The 21249-nt window shown below is 44.8% G+C and overlaps 1 protein-coding gene across 1 annotated transcript; it reads right to left on the bottom strand.

The window, feature by feature from the left end:
- Positions 1-211: 211 nt before the first annotated feature.
- On the bottom strand, positions 212-5124 carry CIPC (CLOCK interacting pacemaker). Its single transcript, XM_077319103.1, is given in 6 exon segments — positions 212-654; positions 657-866; positions 869-961; positions 1622-1631; positions 4774-4901; positions 5109-5124. Coding segments are annotated over 6 exon segments (900 nt in total).
- Positions 5125-21249: the final 16125 nt, after the last annotated feature.

The following is a 21249-nucleotide window of genomic DNA, read 5'->3' as shown; positions in this document are numbered from 1 at the left end:
CAGAGTTTGTAAAATGGAGTTTTTCTACTAAGCTTTTGGTTTGGGCCAGTGATCCAATAACATGCAACTGAATGAATGAATGAATGAATGAATGAATGAATGAATGAATGAATGAATGAATGAATGAATGAATGATAGTAGGATGTGAGGCATTCAAGTAGCAGCTTTTTAGTATTATTTATTACAACAGATACTTCAAGTGACTTTTGCACTAGATATCTGGAGAGGTCAACAAGCTGTTTGTTGCTTTATTTGGTTGCCACTTGTTCAGTCCACCTTTGAAGTTCTTAAGTGCTTCCATGAACAGCTGTGTTTGCTGCTTCAGTGAGTCCAGTTCCACCTGGGTCATGAGGTTCCGATATATCAGCATCTTGGTTTTCAGTGTGATATCCAGCAGTCCAGACTTGTGCAGCACCACCAATGTGTTCTGAAGACATTTATTCCTGCTTGACCGTGGGAATGGCAGGTTGGAAGAGCTGTTGAGTTCCTTCTCTGACACAAGTGGATTTCACAGGGCAGACTGTGCTACATCCTGTGCTGGACTTTCTGATGTGGGGGAAGCAGGTGTAGACAATGCTGGGGCACAACCTAGAGCCATTGACTAAGTAACAGAGATGTGCTGAAATCTATGAACAGCTGCTGCATTTCTGTTCAACAAAAGTTCCACGAAGGTCTCAAAGCAAGTGGTCCCCGGTGGCAAAGGCCAGAAGGGAAGGAGCTTACTTGGTTTGGAGATGTGCCTGTCCTGCTGGTAGAGAGCCGCTTCTCCAGGTCCTGTTTGTATGGTCGTAGAGTGATCTTTGCATATTAGTTCAAGATGGGCAGGAGAACAGACAAATCACCTTTCTTTTCCCTACTTGTTTGAAGGTTACAGCAGAAGGAACGGATAGACGAAGAAGTGGTTGGTGAGCTTGAATTCTCTTCCACAAAGGCTGTATAGTCCAAGACTGAAAATGTGATGGCAGAGAGAGAGGGGGAGGGGGAGGGGGAGTAGAATTACCTTGACTAATGTAAAGAAGATGAAAAAAAGACCAGAAGAGCATTTAGTAGAACCACTGAAATGCATGCAGAAAGTTGCCCATTAAACCCATGAGTTCCTCAGGGGGGGAAAGGGACATTTGTATGTGCTGAAAGGTCATATCATATCGTCATTACTGACAAGCATCTAATACCTAGAAGCCATTTCACTTTAAACAGTCTTTCCTTAAAAAACATTAAATGGAAAGAGAGGAAAAAATGGCCATGCATTTTCAGATAGACCAAAGCTTTTTGCAACCACTGCTGAACTTTGGATTGCAGTAATCGAATGGCCATTAGCAAAAAGTAGAAGACACTGAGTAGAAACAGAAGATGGTACAACATTTTCGAAATCCATCACATAAACTCTTGCTACACTTAATCAAAGGAATAGGAAACCACAGACTGGAGAAAACTGCGAGGAACTTTATGCGAGAGGCTTCTGTTAGTTTCCTAAAATGCACTTTAAATAGCCCGGAGTAGTACCAGCTTGGAACTCAGGAAACACAGAAAAAATGAGCCCTTCTGGGGTAGGAACAATATCCATCCATGGAGCACCAATGTCTCACTCCTCTGTCCTGTTGCAGTTCACAATGCCCTCCAAAATGCTGCTCCTGGGAAAGGGGATCCTGAGGCTCTGCAACTGAAATGGCCTGATCCTGGTGCTCAACTTTCTCCTGAATGGGAGGGCTCATTCTACCAGGTTGGGGCCACGATATGAGGCACAGAGTACAGTCACAGCCTCCAAATGGCTGGTATAATCTGGTACTAATAAGAGATGCCCTCACCTGTGGCCAAACCTGTTTCTGTTAGCCAGTTGGTAGCTGTGCACTTGCACAGTGCTGCAGTCACAACCCCCCACCCAAATAAGGTGCCACATGATCTTTTGTAGCACTCAGTGGTAGAGACTGGGATTTCCCCAATAATTCAAGTTGCAAGCCACTGCAGCAGAGAGCTTTGTTAACAACACTAGGAAAACCTTTGTGATGAACATCACTTGCAATGATAGAAATTAAAGATCACTACTATGTTTTTATGATCTGCAGGACAAGAGTTGAAAGTCGACTGCACTTGAGGCAGTCTTGGAAGTGGCAAAAGCACTTCTTGAATTTAAAGGTGTGATTTTTCCAGGAGGTTAAGGAAGTATTAATGAGGTAGAGACAGAGACAACTGTAAACCAGTTCAGCATTCTGAGCAACCAAAATGAACTCAAACTGCAGCCAGCTTCTGAGAAAAACAATTCCTATGTTCACAGAAGCAGAGAACCAACCGGTATAATCTACTAATGCATTCAGAGATTTCCTAGTATTCTATTACTGGGCACAGAAGACTCCCTGTTCAAAAGAATTAATTAGAATAGACAGGAGATAAGATGGGATTTTTAAAAAGATGAGCACAAATGAATCCCATAATAACCCCCCCCCTCCAAATAATGCTTCTCTTTGGGGGAAACTTAACGGACGGGTTTCTTTTAACTGAAAATGAATCTGCTGAGGTTGGGCTAGTAAACCTGGTATATGGAGCCAAAGCTTGCTCTGATACCTGAAATGCTTGAAAAAATTCCAAGTATTTTAAAATTATTCAGTGCCTGTAGGCTTCTCTGGCTCAGCATGGCCTTCTTTCCTTCTGTTCTTGGCATAATGTGAGCCATAGATTGGGTAATGTTGATGTGCATTTGGTTTAACAGTGACTAGTCTCTGCCTCGGACTACCACATGGCTTTCAGCTTGGCCAAAGATTCTGTTCACTTACCCACATAAACACTTTAAAAGGTTGAACCCATCCTCCTGTCCACATTTGTCTCCCAATCACCTCGCCAGATTCAGTATAACCCGCCTAAAAATGATTTTGTGGCCAGAAGGTGGATTCCATTCATTCATCTTTGAAACATTAGATGTATTTCTTCAGCTTGATGACAGATATGCATACACTGGACTGATTTTGAAAACAACCCTTAGAAAGCAAAAGGTTTTCAGAGCATAGATGTTTTCATGGGGCTACAAGACTACAATCACGTGAAGGCTCTTTAGCAAGCTGAAAAGGGCCAAGTCTCCTGATCCATTCAGGTGTCATTGCACAGAAGGTTCATGATTCTTTGGGAAAATTTTAAACCACAATATGAGACTAGGGATGAGCACAAACGAGTTCACAAGTCAAAATTTGGCATGAACATGTCCTGGTTCATAGCCACGGGCATGATGTTAATCAGATCAAAGGTCTAATCCAGGTTTTCTCAACCAGGGTTTAACATTTATCGGTTGATATGGCCAATATGGCTAATGATGGGCCTGGAGAGGGTGGGAAGGGGAGGGACCCCAGGTAGGTATATATACAGCTATGCTTCCCAATCATGTTCTGCATGATCAAGCCACTTCTAAGATTTGTTGAAGCCTGAAGAATGTTTCAGGGGTTTCTCAATGGTAAAAAAAGTAGAGAAAGGCGGGTCTAATCAGTCCTGGATAGGAAACCTGCTGGGATACAGTTAGGCCGCCTTATGTTCCATGATAGAAAAAGAAACTGTGATTGTTGTTGTTAGGTGCGAAGTCGTGTCTGACCCATCGTGACCCCATGGACAATGATCCTCCAGGCCTTCCTGTCCTCTACCATTCCCCGGAATCCAATTAAATTTGCACCTACTGCTTCAGTGACTCCATCCAGCCACCCCATTCTCTGTCGTCACCTTCTTCTTTTGCCCTCAGCCGCTCCCAGCATTAGGCTCTTCTCCAGGGAGTCCTTCCTTCTCATGAGGTGGCCAAAGTATTTGAGCTTCATCTTCAGGATCTGGCCTCCAGGATCAGGCAGGGCTGATCTCCTCTAGGAGAAACTGTGATATAATAAACAAAGTTGGAAAGATCTGGAAAGACAGGGCCAACATCACTGGAGGAGAGATGCCATCTAGGTCCCTCCCTCATGTCCCTGCCAACCTAATTTCAAATTCCTACAGAAAGACTTGACCAACTGATCTTAGTGGTTGGCAGAATTGATAAAGCTAAGCTGGAGGTGGGCCTTCTGGGCCTTCAGAACCAAGCCATTTCAAGGGTGTTAAAGATCCACAATGTCCACTTAAGTTAGTTCCAGTGCAATTGGAAAGGCACTTGCTTTAATTGTGTTCATTGCCAGTCAGGATTCGAGCAGCCCTGTTCTCCTCCGGTTGAAGTTTTTGCACCATGCTGGAACAAGTTGCAGTAGTACAACCTGGATGTTGTTGGGAGACATAAGACAGCAGCCAGGTCAGCCATAGGTCAAGTTAGAACAATGTTTTGACCACCTAATTTTTTAAAAGTCATAATCCTCAAACATTAACCCCCTCAGTGCTCAACCCCTGCATGCATATTAGATTTTTTTAATGACATTTTTTTAATGACATTTGCAGAGGTTTTTACTTCTCTATTGAAGATGATCATTTGGTCCTTTCAAAAACAAGGCAACCTTATGCATGACTCTGTACAATTCCCTAGTATGTTGTTGTTGAGAATGAATTTGCTGAAATGTTTCTCCTTTAACTACTGCTGCTGGATTGTTTTAGGAGAAAAGTGACACGATCGACTATGATCGTTCATCAAACACATAAAAATCACACTGTGCATTCAAAATATGAAATGGGATAACTTTTATCATATGCATCTGATGAAGTAGGCATGCCCATGAAAGCTTCTTCACAGAATTAAACTTTGTTGGTCTTAAAGATGCCAGTGGACTCATACTTTGTTCTACTGTTGAAGGCCAACAAGTCTACCCACCTGAACCTTTATCTTACCTGTCCGACTACTGTGTTTTTCATTACCACCACAGGAGAAAATGCAGCTGCTAAGCTCTGCCAAGATGCTCTCAGAGCATTCCCTGAGTTGGTTGGTTCAGATGAATTCGGATAATCGAAGCAGCCACCTGGATAAAGGGCAAGTTCAGTTACTGGCTGTCATGCACAGTATTACCTTCACAAATGCTTCTCTTGTATTCTTATCTTGGTTGAGCTTCTGAAATAATATAGTTAAAATGACAACCACAGTAATGGTCCATCAAGGTGCAACTGACTCATGGTGATTCCAGGGCCATGAGGTTTTCAAGGCAAGAGATGAACAGAGGTGTTTTCACCTTTGCCTTCCTCCATCTAGTTGCCCCAGTCTTCTTTGCAGCTCTCCCATTCATGATCTGATTGTGGCCCACCAGACTTTGGCAAGGGAGCACTCGTCAGGTCTATTGAGTCTGCTAAGCTCCTTATAGTCTACTATCAGAATGGTTTCTGGACTCCTGCTTCACCATCCTCTCCCAAATGACTTATGCTTTATGCACAAAATGTCCACAGAGCTGACATCTGTACTACACAGTGAGCAGCAGGGCCAAGGATTAGATAGGTATGCAATTTCTGGAATCTACTAGGGTAGGGCAGCAACAAGGAAATTTGCATTCTCTCTCCTTCTGCAGAGTTGATGGAGCACCAAATTAATATTTTAAAAGGTACAATTACATCTAATTAAATGTACACCCAATAAATAAAACAGTTCCAATTAATTTTATTGCTATTCCGAGTCCCAAGTTACCCATCTACATTTCTAACATTTGAGGCTTCATGAGAAGGCTTAGAAGAAATGTAGCAATAGAACAAAGTTTGGGTCCAGTGGAACCTTTAAAACGAACAAAATCAAAGTTTAATTGCAGGTATAAGCTTTTGTGTGCATGCATACTTCATTGGGCTACCCCCCTGAATTTACAGAAATGAAGTAATCAATGGATTAAAAAGTCACTGAAGTTTGGAGGGCTTATTCTGCAGATGTACTCAGTTCCTCCAGATAGGCAATGCCATCTGAAGGCTTCTCAGTTGGAAGAGGTGGCAGGTGTGCTCGGCAAGCCGAGGGGAAGCCGTGTGCTTGCCGCCGGGGAGGGGGCCTGGGGTTGCATGGGAGGGGGCCTTGGCCCCGATGCCAACATGCCTGAGGAACTTGCCTGAGGACCTCCACGGTGCACCAAGGTGCCTCGCCTCCCCCCCCATTCCTGCTTTCCATCCCAGCCCCCGCTACTGCCCATTGCATTTTGTATGCAATGGGCTTGTGTGTGTGTGTGTATAGATAAAGGTATAGATATAGATATAGATATAGATATATAAAGGTAAAGGTATTTCCTGTGCAAGCACCGAGTCACATCTGACCCTGAGGGTGACGCCCTGTAACATTTTCTTGGCAGATTCAATACAGGATGGTTTGCCATTCCCTTCCCCAGTCATTACCATTTTATATACCATTTTATAGAGTATATATCTGTAAACCGCTCCGGGAGCGGTATAAATAATTCATTAAGGTCTAAGTGGGAGGAGAAAGGGGCAGGGCCAGTCAAGGATGGGGGGGCAACGATTGGCCCCTCAGCCAGACTGACACAAATTCCAGCCAGTTGGGTAAGGGGCCAATCGGAAGGCGCAAACCCCGCTGCCCCCATGCGGGAGGGGAGGAAAGACCGCTGCACCGCTGGCCCAAGGAACATACAGCTGGTCAAGCAGATGATTCAGCTCCATGCCTCTCATCTAATTCCCCAGATGCCCAAGGAGGGGGGGTTAACTCTGCGCCCTTAAACCTCAATAGGAACTCTGCTATGGCCAGCAGGCAGTGCCTGTTAAGCTTTGGAAGACTTCTCCTGCTGTTTCCAGACCTGGAGAATTCTGCCCCTACTCTCCCATCCCTTCTGCCCAACCACCTACAATACCCCTGTCACAAACACACTACCACACAATACCCTCTCCCATCCACCCTTTCTAGCATCTGTTGTATGTACACGTGTATGTATGTATATATATGTATATGTATGTATGTATATATATGTATGTGTGTATATATATATGTTGTTGTTGTTAGGTGCGAAGTCGTGTCCGACCCATCACGACCCATGGACAATGATCCTCCGGGCCTTCCTGTCCTCTACCATTCCCCGGAGCCATTTAAATTTGCACCTACTGCTTCAGTGACTCCATCCAGCCACCTCATTCTCTGTCGTCCCCTTCTTCTTTTGCCCTCAATCACTCCCAGCATTAGGCTCTTCTCCAGAAAGTCCTTCCTTCTCATGAGGTAGCCAAAGTATTTGAGTTTCATCTTCAGGATCTGACCTTCTAAGGAGCAGTCCAGGCTGATCTCCTCTAGGACTGACCGGTTTGTTCACCTTGCAGTACAAGGGACTCGCAGGAGTCTTCTCCAGCATCAGAGTTCAAAAGCCTCAATTCTTTGACGTTTGGCCTTCCTTATGGTCCAACTTTCACAGCCATACATTGCAACTGGGAAGAACATAGCCTTGACTAGATGCACTTTTGTTGGCAGGGTGATGTCTCTACTTTTTAGGATGCTGTCTAGATTTGCCATAGCTTTCCTCCCCAGGAGCAAGCGTCTGTCTGTCTGTCTGTCTGTCTGTCTGTCTGTCTGTCTGTCTGTATGTATGTTTTGATTGCTTGCTGCCTTGGGGAACCAGCCGATTCCGCGATGGATCCGCATGAAAACTGGCAATAAGATCAGATACAACTCCAAAAGAAGGCATTGGAGAAGGACCAAGCTAGGCCTGTAAAGAGAAGCCCTTGTGGCCCACCTTGTCCCTTTGCTACCAACTTGCCCCAGCCCTGTTTTCAAACCTGACTCATGTTGTGCCTACTTTCTTTTATAAACCTTTAGTTTCACAAGGGGTTTTGTGGAAGAATGAAAACTGGGTAATGGAAAAACACACAAATGTTGTAAAGAAAATAAACGAATACTTCAAATGAACATTGCAATACAGTGTGGCGATGTCAGTGGTGCCTTGCCTTGTTCCTTCCTATGGGTACTTCCTATTGCTTGTCTCATGTTTCTTGTCCCCAGCCCTCTTGGACTGCTGCTCAGGGACCTGGCTTTGAGACTGGTGAGGTCCCAACTCTGACCCCCCCCCCTTCTACCTGTCACCAGATGAAGCTCTACAGGTGGTTTATTTTCTTTGGTATTTACAGTTATCCCTAATGGCCACTAGGTGTCACCTGTCACTACATAAAGCAGAGTTTAATTGGCGATGGGATGGGAGAGCTCCAAGGATTACCAGGGTCACAATGTCAGCTGTGACTTGGCAGGGAAAGAAGAAGAAGAAGAAGAAGAAGAAGAAGAAGAAGAAGAAGAAGAAGAAGAAGAAAACTGGTGATTAACTAGCTCACTTCTAAATCTCGCAAGAATATATAAAATGTGAATCAAAGGGGTTCCCAAAACAGCTTCATGTGCTAAAAATCAGGACAACGACACACCAGAATAGAGCACTGTTTAGTGTTACAGAGACTGTAGCTCTGACTTAAAACTGGCAATATCTGCTACCTATGCAATGGACCTACCTGTGCAGAGGTTGGCCAATAACTTGCCACTAACTTAAAAAAAAATAAGTTGAATAACATGCCATTAACTTTGTTGTGAGGTGTGTTCTGCAGAAAAAAATTATTGACAGCCCAACTCTCACGAGGTATGTGGAACATATACCTTGGTCCTTCCCCCTCCCCCCTCTCTCATTCACACAAACACACACACACTCCTACCCATTCTGCCCTGCCCTTGCACCCTTTACCACTTGTTTCCCTAACCTACTCCCTGGTCCCTCCCCACTCCCCCAGACACACACAGAGACTCCCTCCCCTTCTTGTTCTCTCATGTGGTGATGCTGGCTAGGCCTGCTGCCGCACGTCCCCGCCCACAGAGGCCTCGTGGCCACCACTTTGGCTGCAGCCTTGGCCTCTTCTGCCAGCCGCCCCCCATCTCTCTAGCACACTCCCTGGGGCAGAGCTAAGGACGTCATGTCCGTAGACACATCCATTTCAGGGGGTACGCTAGAAGATGTGTTCCACATCAATAATGTTCAGGACACTGCATCGGCATATGAGAGGTACTAAGAAACCAAATCAGACACTATAGCTGTATCCAAGATACATGGTTCAAAGAAAAGGGAGGGAAAGGGATCCATGGTTCCCAGGTCTTCTAGGGGCACTGACATCTGCCTGAAAACAAAGACCTCCTACCCTCAGATTTCAGAGACTACTTCCTGCTGCTCACAGAAAGCATTCCTTCCAAAGTCTATTTCCTGCCACCTGCTTCTTCTTTTCCAGCAGTTAAAATGCAGAGGAGAACCTTGTTTTCCCTGCTCTGCTTTGTATACAATCAGGGCTTGTATACTAATTTCCCACACAAAGATTGATTACAATTCATATGGAAGATGATTTCTGACAACAACACAGCTGACTTTGCCACCAAAGTGCAATTTTGTTCTAACCTGTGACCACTATTTGTTGACAACTGGTTTCTTTTGATCTATGGTACAGCCATGAGCACCTGCATGTCCCACAGTATACTGACATCTTGACTAGGTGGTACTAGGTGGGCACCACTGCCAGGTGGCATCTGGTTTATAAGGAAGGAGAGTACAGGCTAGGCTGTATTTGTCACCACCAGCTAGAAGGCAGCTTTGCTCTCCAGAAAATGGAACTCATGCAAAGGAAATGTGGAGGCTTCAGGCCAAAAGGCATGGCCAGGGGGTTCCCAGGAGGGGGAACAGTCTGGAGGGGGAAAAGGGGTTGTGATGGTCCATGGATCCTGAACTGGGCAGGCAGCCACAAATCAAAAGCAACTTGATGGCACTTAACTCACAGGTACACGTCAGCTGACTGGAATGTTCATACTTCCTGTTCCTCTTCAGGTGAGCATTTGGCTTACCAACAGTTAAACAGGAAGTTTAAATGTACATTCCCATGCTCTATCAATCTATAAAGGTATCCCCTGTGCAAGCACCGAGTCATGTCTGACCCTTGGGGTGACGCCCTCCAGCGTTTTCTTGGCAGACTCCATACGGGGTGGTTTGCCAGTGCCTTCCCCAGTCATTACCGTTTACCCCCCAGCAAGCTGGGTCCTCATTTTACCGACCTCGGAAGGATGGAAGGCTGAGTCAACCTTGAGCCTGCTGCTGGGATTGAACTCCCAACCTCATGGACAGAGGTTCAGACTGCATATCTGCTGCCTTACCACTCTGCGCCACAAGAGGCTCTTATCAATCTATACGCTGAGATAAATGGGACCTCTAGAGAAGCCTCTGAACTGTGATGTCTTTTCATTGTATCTACCTGCCTGCCTCTCTCTATTAGGCATTTTCTCCTGCATCCACCAAGCAGCTTAGGGCAGCATATGTGGTTCTCCCATCTCCCATTTTGCCCTCACAACAATCTTGTGAGGTGGGCTAAGTCGTGAAAGACTGACTGACCCAAGGTCAACGGATGAATTTCATGGGCGAGTGGAGCTGCATCACCCTACTTCTCTTCTCAGTTGAAAAAAGGGCTTAACTGGGGCTGGATCCACACATGGCTGGATCTTGCAAAATTGCCGCATTCCTTTATTTTCTTGTCCACGCAGAAGAATCCAGAGGGGTGAATGATTCAGCAGCACAAGAGTTCTGTCAGGTAGATCTTACCAGTCTGTGTTCCAGCACTGCATCATCTTTTCCCTCAGCTCTCATTGTTGTGTTAAAATGCAGCAGTGAGAGAGCAGAGGGACCCATTTACCTGGATATGTGTTAACCTTAATGAAATAGCTGCAAGTGCTCCTGAGCAGGTGCAGAGTGCATTTCTCTCTTCACTGAGTAGATATGGAGAAAGTGACCCAGATTAGAGGGTAGTATATCTGATCAACAAGGAAGCCCAGCTGTACCTTCTTTAGTAATGAGGTAATGGATATAAGTGAAGTATTGCAATGCAAACATAGATTTGATCGTGCCTTTAGAATGACTGTGGCCCCCTCCTCTGGGGAAATCTGTTTGCATAGGTTTTTCTGTTTGCCTTCTTTTGAACTCAAACAAGCTTAGGGGATCAATGGAATCTCTTTCAAGCGATGGAGGGGGAGGAGTGCAGTTGGGAACTACATGATTGCAAATACAGATGGGAAGGCCTGGGGGGAGGACCAGAAAAATTTGCAGGAAAACCCATTTCCCCCCTGTTTTTTCCTGGAAAAATGGGAGGGGGATTGATTATGGAGTATTTTCTTTTATGATGTAAATAACATGTTTATGACAAGGTGTTCATATATTTCATTTAGGAACTCAGAAGTTGAGCTGTACAATAAAATAATGTAAAAATGGCAATTATTTATTATAGTGCACAATTAAAAACAGATTAAAAACTACATAAAACTATACAGAACTAACAGCACATAATACGTTTTGACCCTATCGGGTCTTCCTCAGTGGTCAGAATTGTAACAATACACTCTATATAAAGTGTCTAAACTCATTATAAAGTGTGCTGTTAGTTCTGTATAGTTTTAATGTAGTTTTTATTCTGTTTTTAATTGTGCACTATAATAAATAATTGCCATTTTACATTATTTTATTGTACAACTCAACTTCTGAGTTCCTACCTGTAAAGGTTGTGTTGTGTTCCTTTTTTGGTTTTGGTTTTGGATTTGCCAGTATTGTTTCTTATATGTCATTAGAAGGAAGATATTACAGCTAAAGCTCACTCACTTTGGACATATGCGATCTAAATTGCTAGAAAAATTATTAATGCTCAGCATGGTCAGCGGCAAAAGGAAACGTGGTCGCCAAAGGATCCGCTGGCTCGACACAATCAAAGCCAATACAGGGATGACCATGAACCAACTAAAAGGAGCAGACAGTGACAGGGGTGCATGGCTTTCCTATAGAATCGCCAAGGGTTGGACATGACTGAATGGATATCATCATTGTCATCGTCGTCGTCATCATCATTTCTTAAACGTATGTTCCTGGAAGACTTTCATGTACGACTGTTTAAAATATCAAATAATTGCAATTTCTGTACACTGAGGATAAGCAAATGCTTGAACGCAGTTCAAATACTGAAGATATGGCTCTCAAATGCAAGAGAAAGAGGCATTTCCGTCTCCCCCTTTTTCAGGATAAAGGAAATTGGACAACAGTTTGTACTAGTCTAATGTTTTTAATTAAATAATTCAACATAATTTTAAATTGTATTTTATTGCGTTTTATCCTCTTTATGTATTTTGTGGTGTTGTAACTCAGTCCAAGTCCCCAGAGGGAGGGTAAGTAATAAATTCAGAGGGGTTTATTACAGAGGAGGGCTACAAAGATGGTGAGGGGTTTGAAGACCAAGGCGTATGAGGAAAAGTGGAAGGAACTTGGTCTGTTTAGCCTGGAGAGAGGATGACTAAGAGGGGATATGATAACCCTCTTCAAATACTTGAAGGGCTGTCATATAGAAGATGGAGCAGAATTATTTTCTGTTGCATCAGAGGTCAGACCAGAACCAGTGGGTTAAAATTGATTCAAAAGAATTTTCAGCATCCGGAAGAAGTTCCTGGCAGTTAGAGCGGTTCCTCAGTGGAACAGGCTTCCTCGGGAGGTGGTGGGTTCTCCTTCCTTGGAAGTTCTTAAGTAGGGCCTAGATAGCCATATGACAGAAATGCTGACTCACAGAACTTAGGCAGATTGTTAAGTAGCTGGGCAGAAGGGACTGTGGCTGAGCTTGGGACTGGTGGCGCTTTCTTGCATGCCCAGGGAAATGCTGAGTGCCACTTCGAGGTCAGAAGGGAAATTTCCTCCAGACCAGACTGACCAGGGATTCTGTTTTTTTTGGGGGGGGGCATCATCTGGACATGGAATTGAAGTCACTGTGGGTGGGCAGTGAATTTCCTGCTTTCTGAAGGGAGTTGGACTAGATGACCCTGGAGGTCTCTTCCATCTCTATGATTCTATGAAATACAAAAGAACAATGATTGATAATGATGATGCATTTTTTTAAATTCTGAAATTGTCTACTTTTTTCTGAAGAAATGGGGTAGGGGGGTCCTATGATTTCAAAATTTCCAGGCATTTTACATCTCAACAGGCAAATGCATCCAGTTAGCCTTTGGGTGGATTGTTTTTTTGGAGGTGACAGTAAAGTGGGAAATCACGCCCCCAAACTATTTGGGGTCAGGAAAACAGTATGGGGGGGGGGGATAAAGTCTTCTCTCCCAGTGCCATGAGCCCATTTCGAATTGGGGGGGGGGGGGCTGTGTGCTTGGAAAACAAGTTCGGCTACTCTCGACATCTGACTGTCAGAATCAAAGTCACGTCATGGGATCCCAGACTCTTGTTACACATCATTAGGTGTAGGAACACACATATGCATGCACATCTATATGTGTGTACACATACATGGTTTGATGAAGACGAGAGGAGGAAAGTTATACTTGGCAGGGAAGAAAACGTGCATTTTGAGCTTTCTCCACATGATGGCAGTAAAAACCCTCTGAAACATTCCAGGGCGCTCTCATGCTGGAGTGTTTGTGGCTAAATACTAGGATATTTCATGTTTCTCCTGGTGACCCTCAGAATCTTCTGATTGTGTTTCAGACAGGAATCATCCAAGCAGTTTCGGGGGGGAGAAAAGATCCTGATCTATGTGGCGCCTATCCAGAGAGGCATCATTGCCAAAGGGGGGAATGGTGGTGTCCTGCACGCGTCTTGCCTGTTTCGGGAATTGCCTTCCATCTCCAAGGCGCTGCTGGGCGTGCTGACTTCCCACCTGTGAGCCGTCTGACCCAGGGCCCTTGCCAAAGGATCCAACTTACTCCTGCGAGGCATTTGACTGGCCTGTCGGGTTTCTAATTTGGAAAGAGACTCGAGGGTCTGCTTGCAGCTTTTCAGATAGCCTTGCGCATGAAAGCATTCCGAGAGGCATACATTTCAAGAACTTGGAGGCAGCTGTATGGCTAAAATTAAAATGCATCTTGCCTGGTGCATTGTTTGGCTGGTTTCCTCTTGCAGACTTAGGGCTCAGCTGAGAGAAGGGGATGAGACAGAGATTAGACATTCCTGTCTTGCTTTCTAGAACCTGGATAAGCCATCTGCGTGCCAGAAAACAAACTGCGGCCAAAAAAACCGACAACAACCTTTCCTTTTCCAACCCATGTTGCTGTCCTGCCCTTCTCTATGAAGCCTGTGGAATCCTTTTCGACGTGTTGGGTGTGCCTTTACAACACTGCGACCCTTACAACAAAAATTCTTCCCCACCCCACCCCTGACAAATAGAAGGATCCTAATTTGTCATTGTTTTTCACCAAGGGTAATTATTCCTACTTGTGCAATGGGATTGTAAAGCTATTAAATATAAATAGTTTTATTTGCATATATGCAAATTATTGTCGAAGGAGTAGGGGAGGGGGGATGGAACAACATGGCAGTGCTTGAGGTGGGGCCTTGGGTGGAGGGGAAAAGGATTTCACCTGCTTCCCTCCACGGACAAGACACTGAATTGTGCTACGCCTTAGGGAAGGGGTGGGGGAGAGGAAATCTCAGCTGGAGAGTGCTCGTTTCTAACAGGAACATTGTAAAATGTTTAAATTTAATATTCTTGTTTCAGCACGGCAATGAGTCCTATAAGCAGCATGGCGGCTATGGGGAGGTAGATAAAGCAAAAGCAAAAATACTGGCTGAGGTGTAAAGGGAAGTGGAGGCAGGAGGGATGGATCCTGTTCCCCAGCATTTCACAAGTTCCCTGTGGCCCTTGATGCCTTTCTGTCCGACTAGAAAACGGGCAGGTTTGCCAGCCACAATAAGCAGAGCTTAACAGGCAGGTGTGTGTTGCACTGGCCACTTGCAGCACAACTTTCTCATTATATACAGAAAACGGGTACTTAAAAGAGACCTTGGAATAAAAACAATGAACGACACAGTTGCCAAATGGGCCTGCGAAATAAGAGATGGCCCTGGGGAGGGGTGACTTTGTCCCCCCATCCCCTCACTTAACCAGCATGCAGCTCAGTCCTATGCAGACGCCAGGCCTGCTGAATTCATTGCGACACGCTCACTCAATGTGCGTTAGATCACAAGCACAGAGATGGGAATGGAGAAGAAGAGTTGGTTTTTATACCCCGCTTTTCACGGCCTGAAGGAATCTCAGAGCGGTTTATGATCGCCTTCCTTTCCTCTCCCTACAACAAAACCCTGTGAGGTAGTTGGGGCTGAGAGAGCTCGGAGAGAACTGTGACTGGCCCAAGGTCACCCAGCTGGCTGCCTGTGGAGGAGGCATAGGGAATCAGAGGCTGCCAAGCTGGCTCTCAAGGCCAGATGCTCAGGTCATTTCCCTTGTTCCCCCAGTGCATTCTTCAGTGGGTAGGACTGCGTCTCTCCCAAAGGCACTATTTTCCTAAGACCTGAGGCTGCGTTTTGGGCAGTAATAACACTGCTCCTCCCCAGAGCATGCCTGCTCCTTTTCTGGGAGGAGGCCATGGCTCTTTTCCTATGGATATTCTCCTGCTGCTATTTGCCGCTGTCTGCTCAGAGCTGGAAGGGGAGGCATAAAGCAAAAAGTCAGAAAGGGAAATGGGCTTGAAGGGGTGTGTGTGTGTGTGACAGATTTGAAGGCAGAGGAGTGTGTGTGTGTATGGGGGGGGTCATGGCCTGTCTGGGATCACATGTGGCCTTCCAGCTGCTCAGCACTTAGCCTCAGCCGGACGGAGTGCAGCAGGGGCTTTGGGGCTTGTCGTGTTCTTGAAAAACAGTCAAAGGGCCATGAAGCGCAGTGGAGTCTGGGCCTCTCTGACTGCTTTGGGAGGCTCCAAGTTAGACACTGGTGCTTCCTGTTTCCAGTGCCAGGACTGGAAACAGGAAGAGGTGGCATCTAGCTCGGATCCCTCAGAGCCAGGAGAATATCTCAGAGTGACCTCTGAGTTGAAAAACCCAGCTCTAAGATGAAAATGGAAACCCATAGCTGCACAATTGAGAATACTAAAAGTGTACCTTTTTAAAATGGCTGATATTTGGAGATGTAGATTCTAGGAAGGTTATGTAGGAAGTGCCCCAATGCCCTTCCTGTCTGATATGGTACGGTCAATCCAGATGGCTCGAGAAAGTCACTTCTGAGGTTGGAAGGTGGGTCTTTCTCATTCTGAGAAGCTAGGAGATGTCAGCTACCACCGAGGGCTATTCAAAATACTCTACCTGCTTCATTACCAAAAGATTTAGGCTGCAATTTCGGTTCCTGGGAATAAAAGCCCCATTGAATAAGCAGGACTTCCTTCTAACCAGACCTGTTGAGGCTTATTCCTGGACGGCATGCCAAAATCCCCCCCCCCTTTCTTCCTTTTTGCTTTTTAATTAGTCATGTCAATTTTTTTTGCTTTCTTTTATTTACTTTCTAGTTGATGGTCATGTGTTCAACCACCAATAAACGTTAGTTTTTAAAAGAGTAAAAGAAAGGGGGAGGGAAATGGCTACCTGATTTAGGCTGCAACCCTATAGGTACTGTCTAGGTTAGGGAATAGGTTCTGTTGTTCGCATTAACACAAGGGGTGCAGTTAAATATGTATGAAAAGGCAACGGAGGCATCATGTGTAGGGAGACAGTGCTCTTTCACGGTATGTGCATGTAAAGCGCCATCGAGTCACAGCTGACTTACAGCGATCCCACTGTGTTTTCAGAGGACAAAACAGAAGTGGCTTGCCATTATCTTCCTCCCTGGCATTCTTGGAGGTCTCCCATCCAACTCCTAACCAGAGCTGGCCCTGCTTAACTTCTGAGATCGGATGAGATCCAGGTTAGGACTTTTTCATGGTACATCTTTTATATTTGCACAGGCAAAGGCCAAAGCTTGCCCCTCGGAAAATGAGGAGAATGTTTTCTCAGATTAAAAAAGAGAGAGAGAGAGAAAATGTCCTGAGCTCCATCAGTGTCTTTGTCAGAACATTATTTAAACTGCTCAGAGAAAGAACAGAACACCTAAACAGGGGCCAAAAGCTCCTTGCAGAACTTCAAAAAGTCTCCTGCAACTATCAGCCTCACGGGAGGTAGATTAAAAAGAAGGAATGGGCGTCTCATCCTCAGCAAGTGACACACTCCGGGTGCAGAGTTGTCTCATTTACACTCGGGCTGTCTTCCTCACTCTGTTCAGGCAAACATGCCTCAGAGGCTTTTCTCTCATAAAAGGGCTCTTGCCCACATCGTTGGCAATTGATGCAAATAAACACCAGGCCCCTCAGCCTTTGTGTCGGTGTTCAACGATCATCATCGTAATTGAATGGCAATTTGCACCAAACCCCAGGAAGGCTTTGATGACAATACCTTGCACATTTTTTCATCATGCATTTCACCATGAGAAATCGCTGTGCCCAAGTGCTGATGGAGAACCAGGCAGCGGAACTATCCGAAGCCATTGCCCTGTTCTGGCTTCACAACCTGGCATGCACGAGATGTCTTGACACCACAGCAGCAGGGTGAATCACGGCCATTAGGTTATAAGCAAGCAACACCGAGGAAGGATATCTCTGTGTTACGCGTGTGTCTGGGATAACACAGCCCTAGAGTAAGTAGTTCAGTGGCAGCCCATCAATTTGGCAGGCTTCAGGTTCTGGATTCAGCCTTTCCAGTGCCTTCTTGGCTTCAATTGTGTCCTTTTTGCAGAATAATAATAATAATAATAATAATAATAATAATAATAATAATTATTATTATTATTATTATTTCCCAAAGGGAATCGATATACTCTAGTCCACTGGAGGAAGAAGTGCAATACGGAGAATACCTCTAGCCAACTATTTCTGGGTTTGAGGACAAAATTAATTGCTGCCCATTCAGGAACGGTTTTTGTCTGATGTGTTGTCCCTTGGGAGGTAAGACTTATTGCTGGATCTTTCAGTGACTGCATGATCACAGCATTCCATGAGGCCAGAGGCCTTCAGTGGTCCTTCCTTTGATCAAGTGCTGGCTTTTTGTGGCCTTGGACCTGCCTGTTTGCAGGATCACTGCTTCTGCTCTGCTCCAGCTGAGCACAGCCTTCTGAAGGAAATATCCTGCAAAGTGGAAAGATTGGCAGCTGTCTCTATATAAGTGCTCTCTGTGGAGGAATGGCCTTCCAGAAGACAACAAGAAGGCCCCCACACCTCCATTATTGCTCAGAACATGTAACACAGAAATTAGATTTAGAACTGTTTTGGAATGGAGCAGTCAGTGAGGTCCATTTTGTAAGGGAACAAGTGGGATCCTGTGAGACTTGTGTGTGTGTGTGTGTGGGGGGGGGATTCCCTTCCTCCATTCCACAGAGTGGTTTTCTCCTCCTCTCCACCTGCCTCCAGTACTGCCACCTTGGTGGCTGACCAGGTGAGCACCAGTGACTCCTACACACCCCCTCCTATACTTCCTGCCAGCATTGCTATTTAGTGGGACCTGAAGAGAGGAGCACCACCACCTCAACAGTGGGGATTTTTTTGGGGGGAGGGGTGTCCTGTGCCTCTTCCCTCCTACTCCCTAAGAGCTGCTGCTTTCATGTGTATCTGTGTGTAGGGAGGAAGCATTACCACCTCAGTGTCAGGGAGGGCTAACTCTATTCTCTATTTGGGGTTTTACATGAAGGCCCTCTTTTTTTACTTTGAGGGTTTTCCTGCAAATCTGGGTCTCACCTCCAAGTTTACAGAAATTCTTCTTTTGTGTCTACATGGCCCCCATCTCCAACTTTACGTATCTGCAACTGGGGCCATATTGACAGTTTTAGATAGGATTGTAGTCTATTGCAATGCTTATTGTATGTGGCTTGCTTCTACTGTATTATCCTCTGCCTTTGTAACCCACTTTCTAGTGAAATGTCATGCCTTAGTTAATATTTTTATTTGAATTGTTCTCTAGCTATGTAATCCTAGTCCTACTACACTGTTTATTGACTGTCTTATGCTATCTAATGGAATTCTAAAAAAATATTCTGTAAATTCTCTGGAGTATCAGTGAGAAAGGTGAGCTATAGTTAGACTATATTGTACTTTTCATGTTGTAAACTGCCCTGATCTGTATGAGAGGGCGGTATAAAAAGGCAATGAGATAGATAGCTGAATGAATGAATAAGGTGCACATTCTCTAATATTCAAAATGAAAATTTTCACTACATTTTCACTACAACCCTGGAGTGCTCTTGTCAAACTCCAAAACCCCTACTGGTTTGCTTTAATTACCCATAATGTGGGTTGGCACATTGGAAATTCATTAGAAAGGGCCATGTCAGCTTAGGTGGCATTACCTGGTGCTCCCCTGTTGTGGTTTTCATAAGTTCTAGTTTGCCACTAAGTGCCAACCTTTTTTAGAGGCTCTCAGCTTCTGGAACAAAGTCCCCAATTTCCATGTGATCTAAAAATGTCCTGGGAATATACATCCATTAAAAAGCAAGAGCAGAAAGAGCTGTCCACGATTCCTAGGGAATGAATCTAATTCCACTTATGAGGTTGTCCTTGGGAAAATGATGTGGATAATTTGTCCTGGCGTAAATTTCCCATGCAGCACAGGGTGATTGCAAAAAGTCATTGCAAAAGCACCAGATGTCATAAATTATTCTTTCCCCTGCACGCTTTCTTAATAGGTCTTAACTGGTTGCTTCTCCCGGCTTAATTTCCTAGTTTGCTGATCAGAGGCAACCTCTCTTCATGGCTTTGGGCTGCAACGGTAAGCACCAGATCTACCCAAATCCTTCTTGCAATAAACCTTTAACATGTGAATGTTACATACTTTTGTACACCCCCTTTTTACAAGAAATAAGCATACATGTTGGGGTTCTGGGAAATACGACAGTTCATGTGCAATGATGTTAAAAGGCGTGTGCTAATTCATGTGTCATAGCCATGCATTTTATGCAAGGGGTTAGATCCCACACAGGATTTCTGTGGAGGGAAGGGGAGGAGGAGAAGATGATCCCCCTGCACACCTGTGATAAACTTCCAGCTTCCCTCAGGTGACCCTTGGGGATATGTCCTCCAGGAGCAGCATTTTGGGGGACTTTTTAGCTGCAGAGGGAAAGGAGTGGTGTGAAAGATAACATTTGGCCAGGGATCCAAGCCATGACATTTATTACCACAATCTTAATTTGCAGAGCTGCCTTAAATCTTCCCATCCCCACTTCTTCTCTGGTGGCCTGTCCAGGTATTGCTACCCTGCAGTGCTACACCTGCCTTTGGGTACAGCTGAATTCATCCTGTCTGACCTCAGCATTCCAAGGCCAAGCAATTACAGATCTGTATTCCACCCCACTCCCCGAAATATTTCATTCAATTCTATGGGATATATGGGAGTGTGGTTTCCTTGCCGTGGTTATGAGTTTCAGTTCTGCTGAGTGAGATTTGCGGCTCTAGCCTCTCTGCTTTGAGCTGACATTAAGAAACAACTCCACGTCTCCATCTGCAGGGTGGGAGCATTTCATTAGTATGCAGGGCAGGTACCCAGAAGAGCCTGTCTCTATGCGACAGCTCGTGATCCACTTCTCTGATTAATACGGCTCAGGGAAGGCTGAGAAATACGGAAGAAAGATTCCTTTGCAGGCTTTTCTTGTCTTCTTCTTTTTGTTGCATAATGTAAGGTAGGCTTGAAAATATTGTTCATGATCTGATGTCAGGAACCCCATTCCCACAGACGGTAGTCATTCTCTCCTGAAATGACATTAAGGCAAAGGTCAGAAGAGACTTGCACCTGAGAAATCATAAAACTCATTGCACTAATTACCTGTTGAATACATTATTACTGAAAAACAGCTTCTGACCTTTCCAAGACAGTATTTTGGCAAATCACAGCATCAAAGAACAACCTTCCATTGTTCTCCGGCTTTTGTCTTTGAGCAAAAAGCACCTTAGCAAGGTCAGGGAAGTCTCAATCTATTGTGCCGCCCTTGTTTAGGAAGAAAGGGGAAATATAAGCCATTGTTTTTCTTGATTTTGCAAATGCTAAAACTGAAAAAAAAAACAGTTTGTCTTTTATGTTGAAGGACAAGAAAGTACTGGTGTGTTCTGAGTGCAGGATCCCCCTCCCCCTTCTCACTTTCACTCTCTTTTTACAGAGATGGCGTTTGGATTCTCTGCTGAAGCAGATTCATGAAATACAGTTGCTGATCGGAATGCCTCACAAATTCATGCTGCAGTTTAGAACAACAAGGAGAAGATAAAAGAAGCTGCCTAATGAAACATTAGAGCATAAACAATTGAATCATCAATATTGAATCTGGCTAAGACAAAGGGAGACTTACTGTGACTCTTAAAATACAAAATGCCACAGGAGGGCCATTTACACTCACAGAGGCAGAATTCCAATTTACATCACTGGGAGCTTTTAAATAAATATTGAACACGGAACCAGATTCAGGCTGTTGAATGCTTGCCAAGTTGCCAGGGGCCCAAAGATTTTTATTTTAAATCACGAGAATTCAAATAGTGTATTTTTTTTTAGGGTGGGACCCAAAGTGTTTTTTGCCCCCACCTAGCATTTTTACCAG

Source organism: Paroedura picta, chromosome 2 (assembly GCF_049243985.1).
Source record: "Paroedura picta isolate Pp20150507F chromosome 2, Ppicta_v3.0, whole genome shotgun sequence".
Lineage (NCBI taxonomy): Eukaryota > Metazoa > Chordata > Lepidosauria > Squamata > Gekkonidae > Paroedura > Paroedura picta.
The sequence above is the reverse complement of the archived record's forward strand: the minus strand, read 5'-3'. Positions and strand labels throughout refer to the sequence as shown.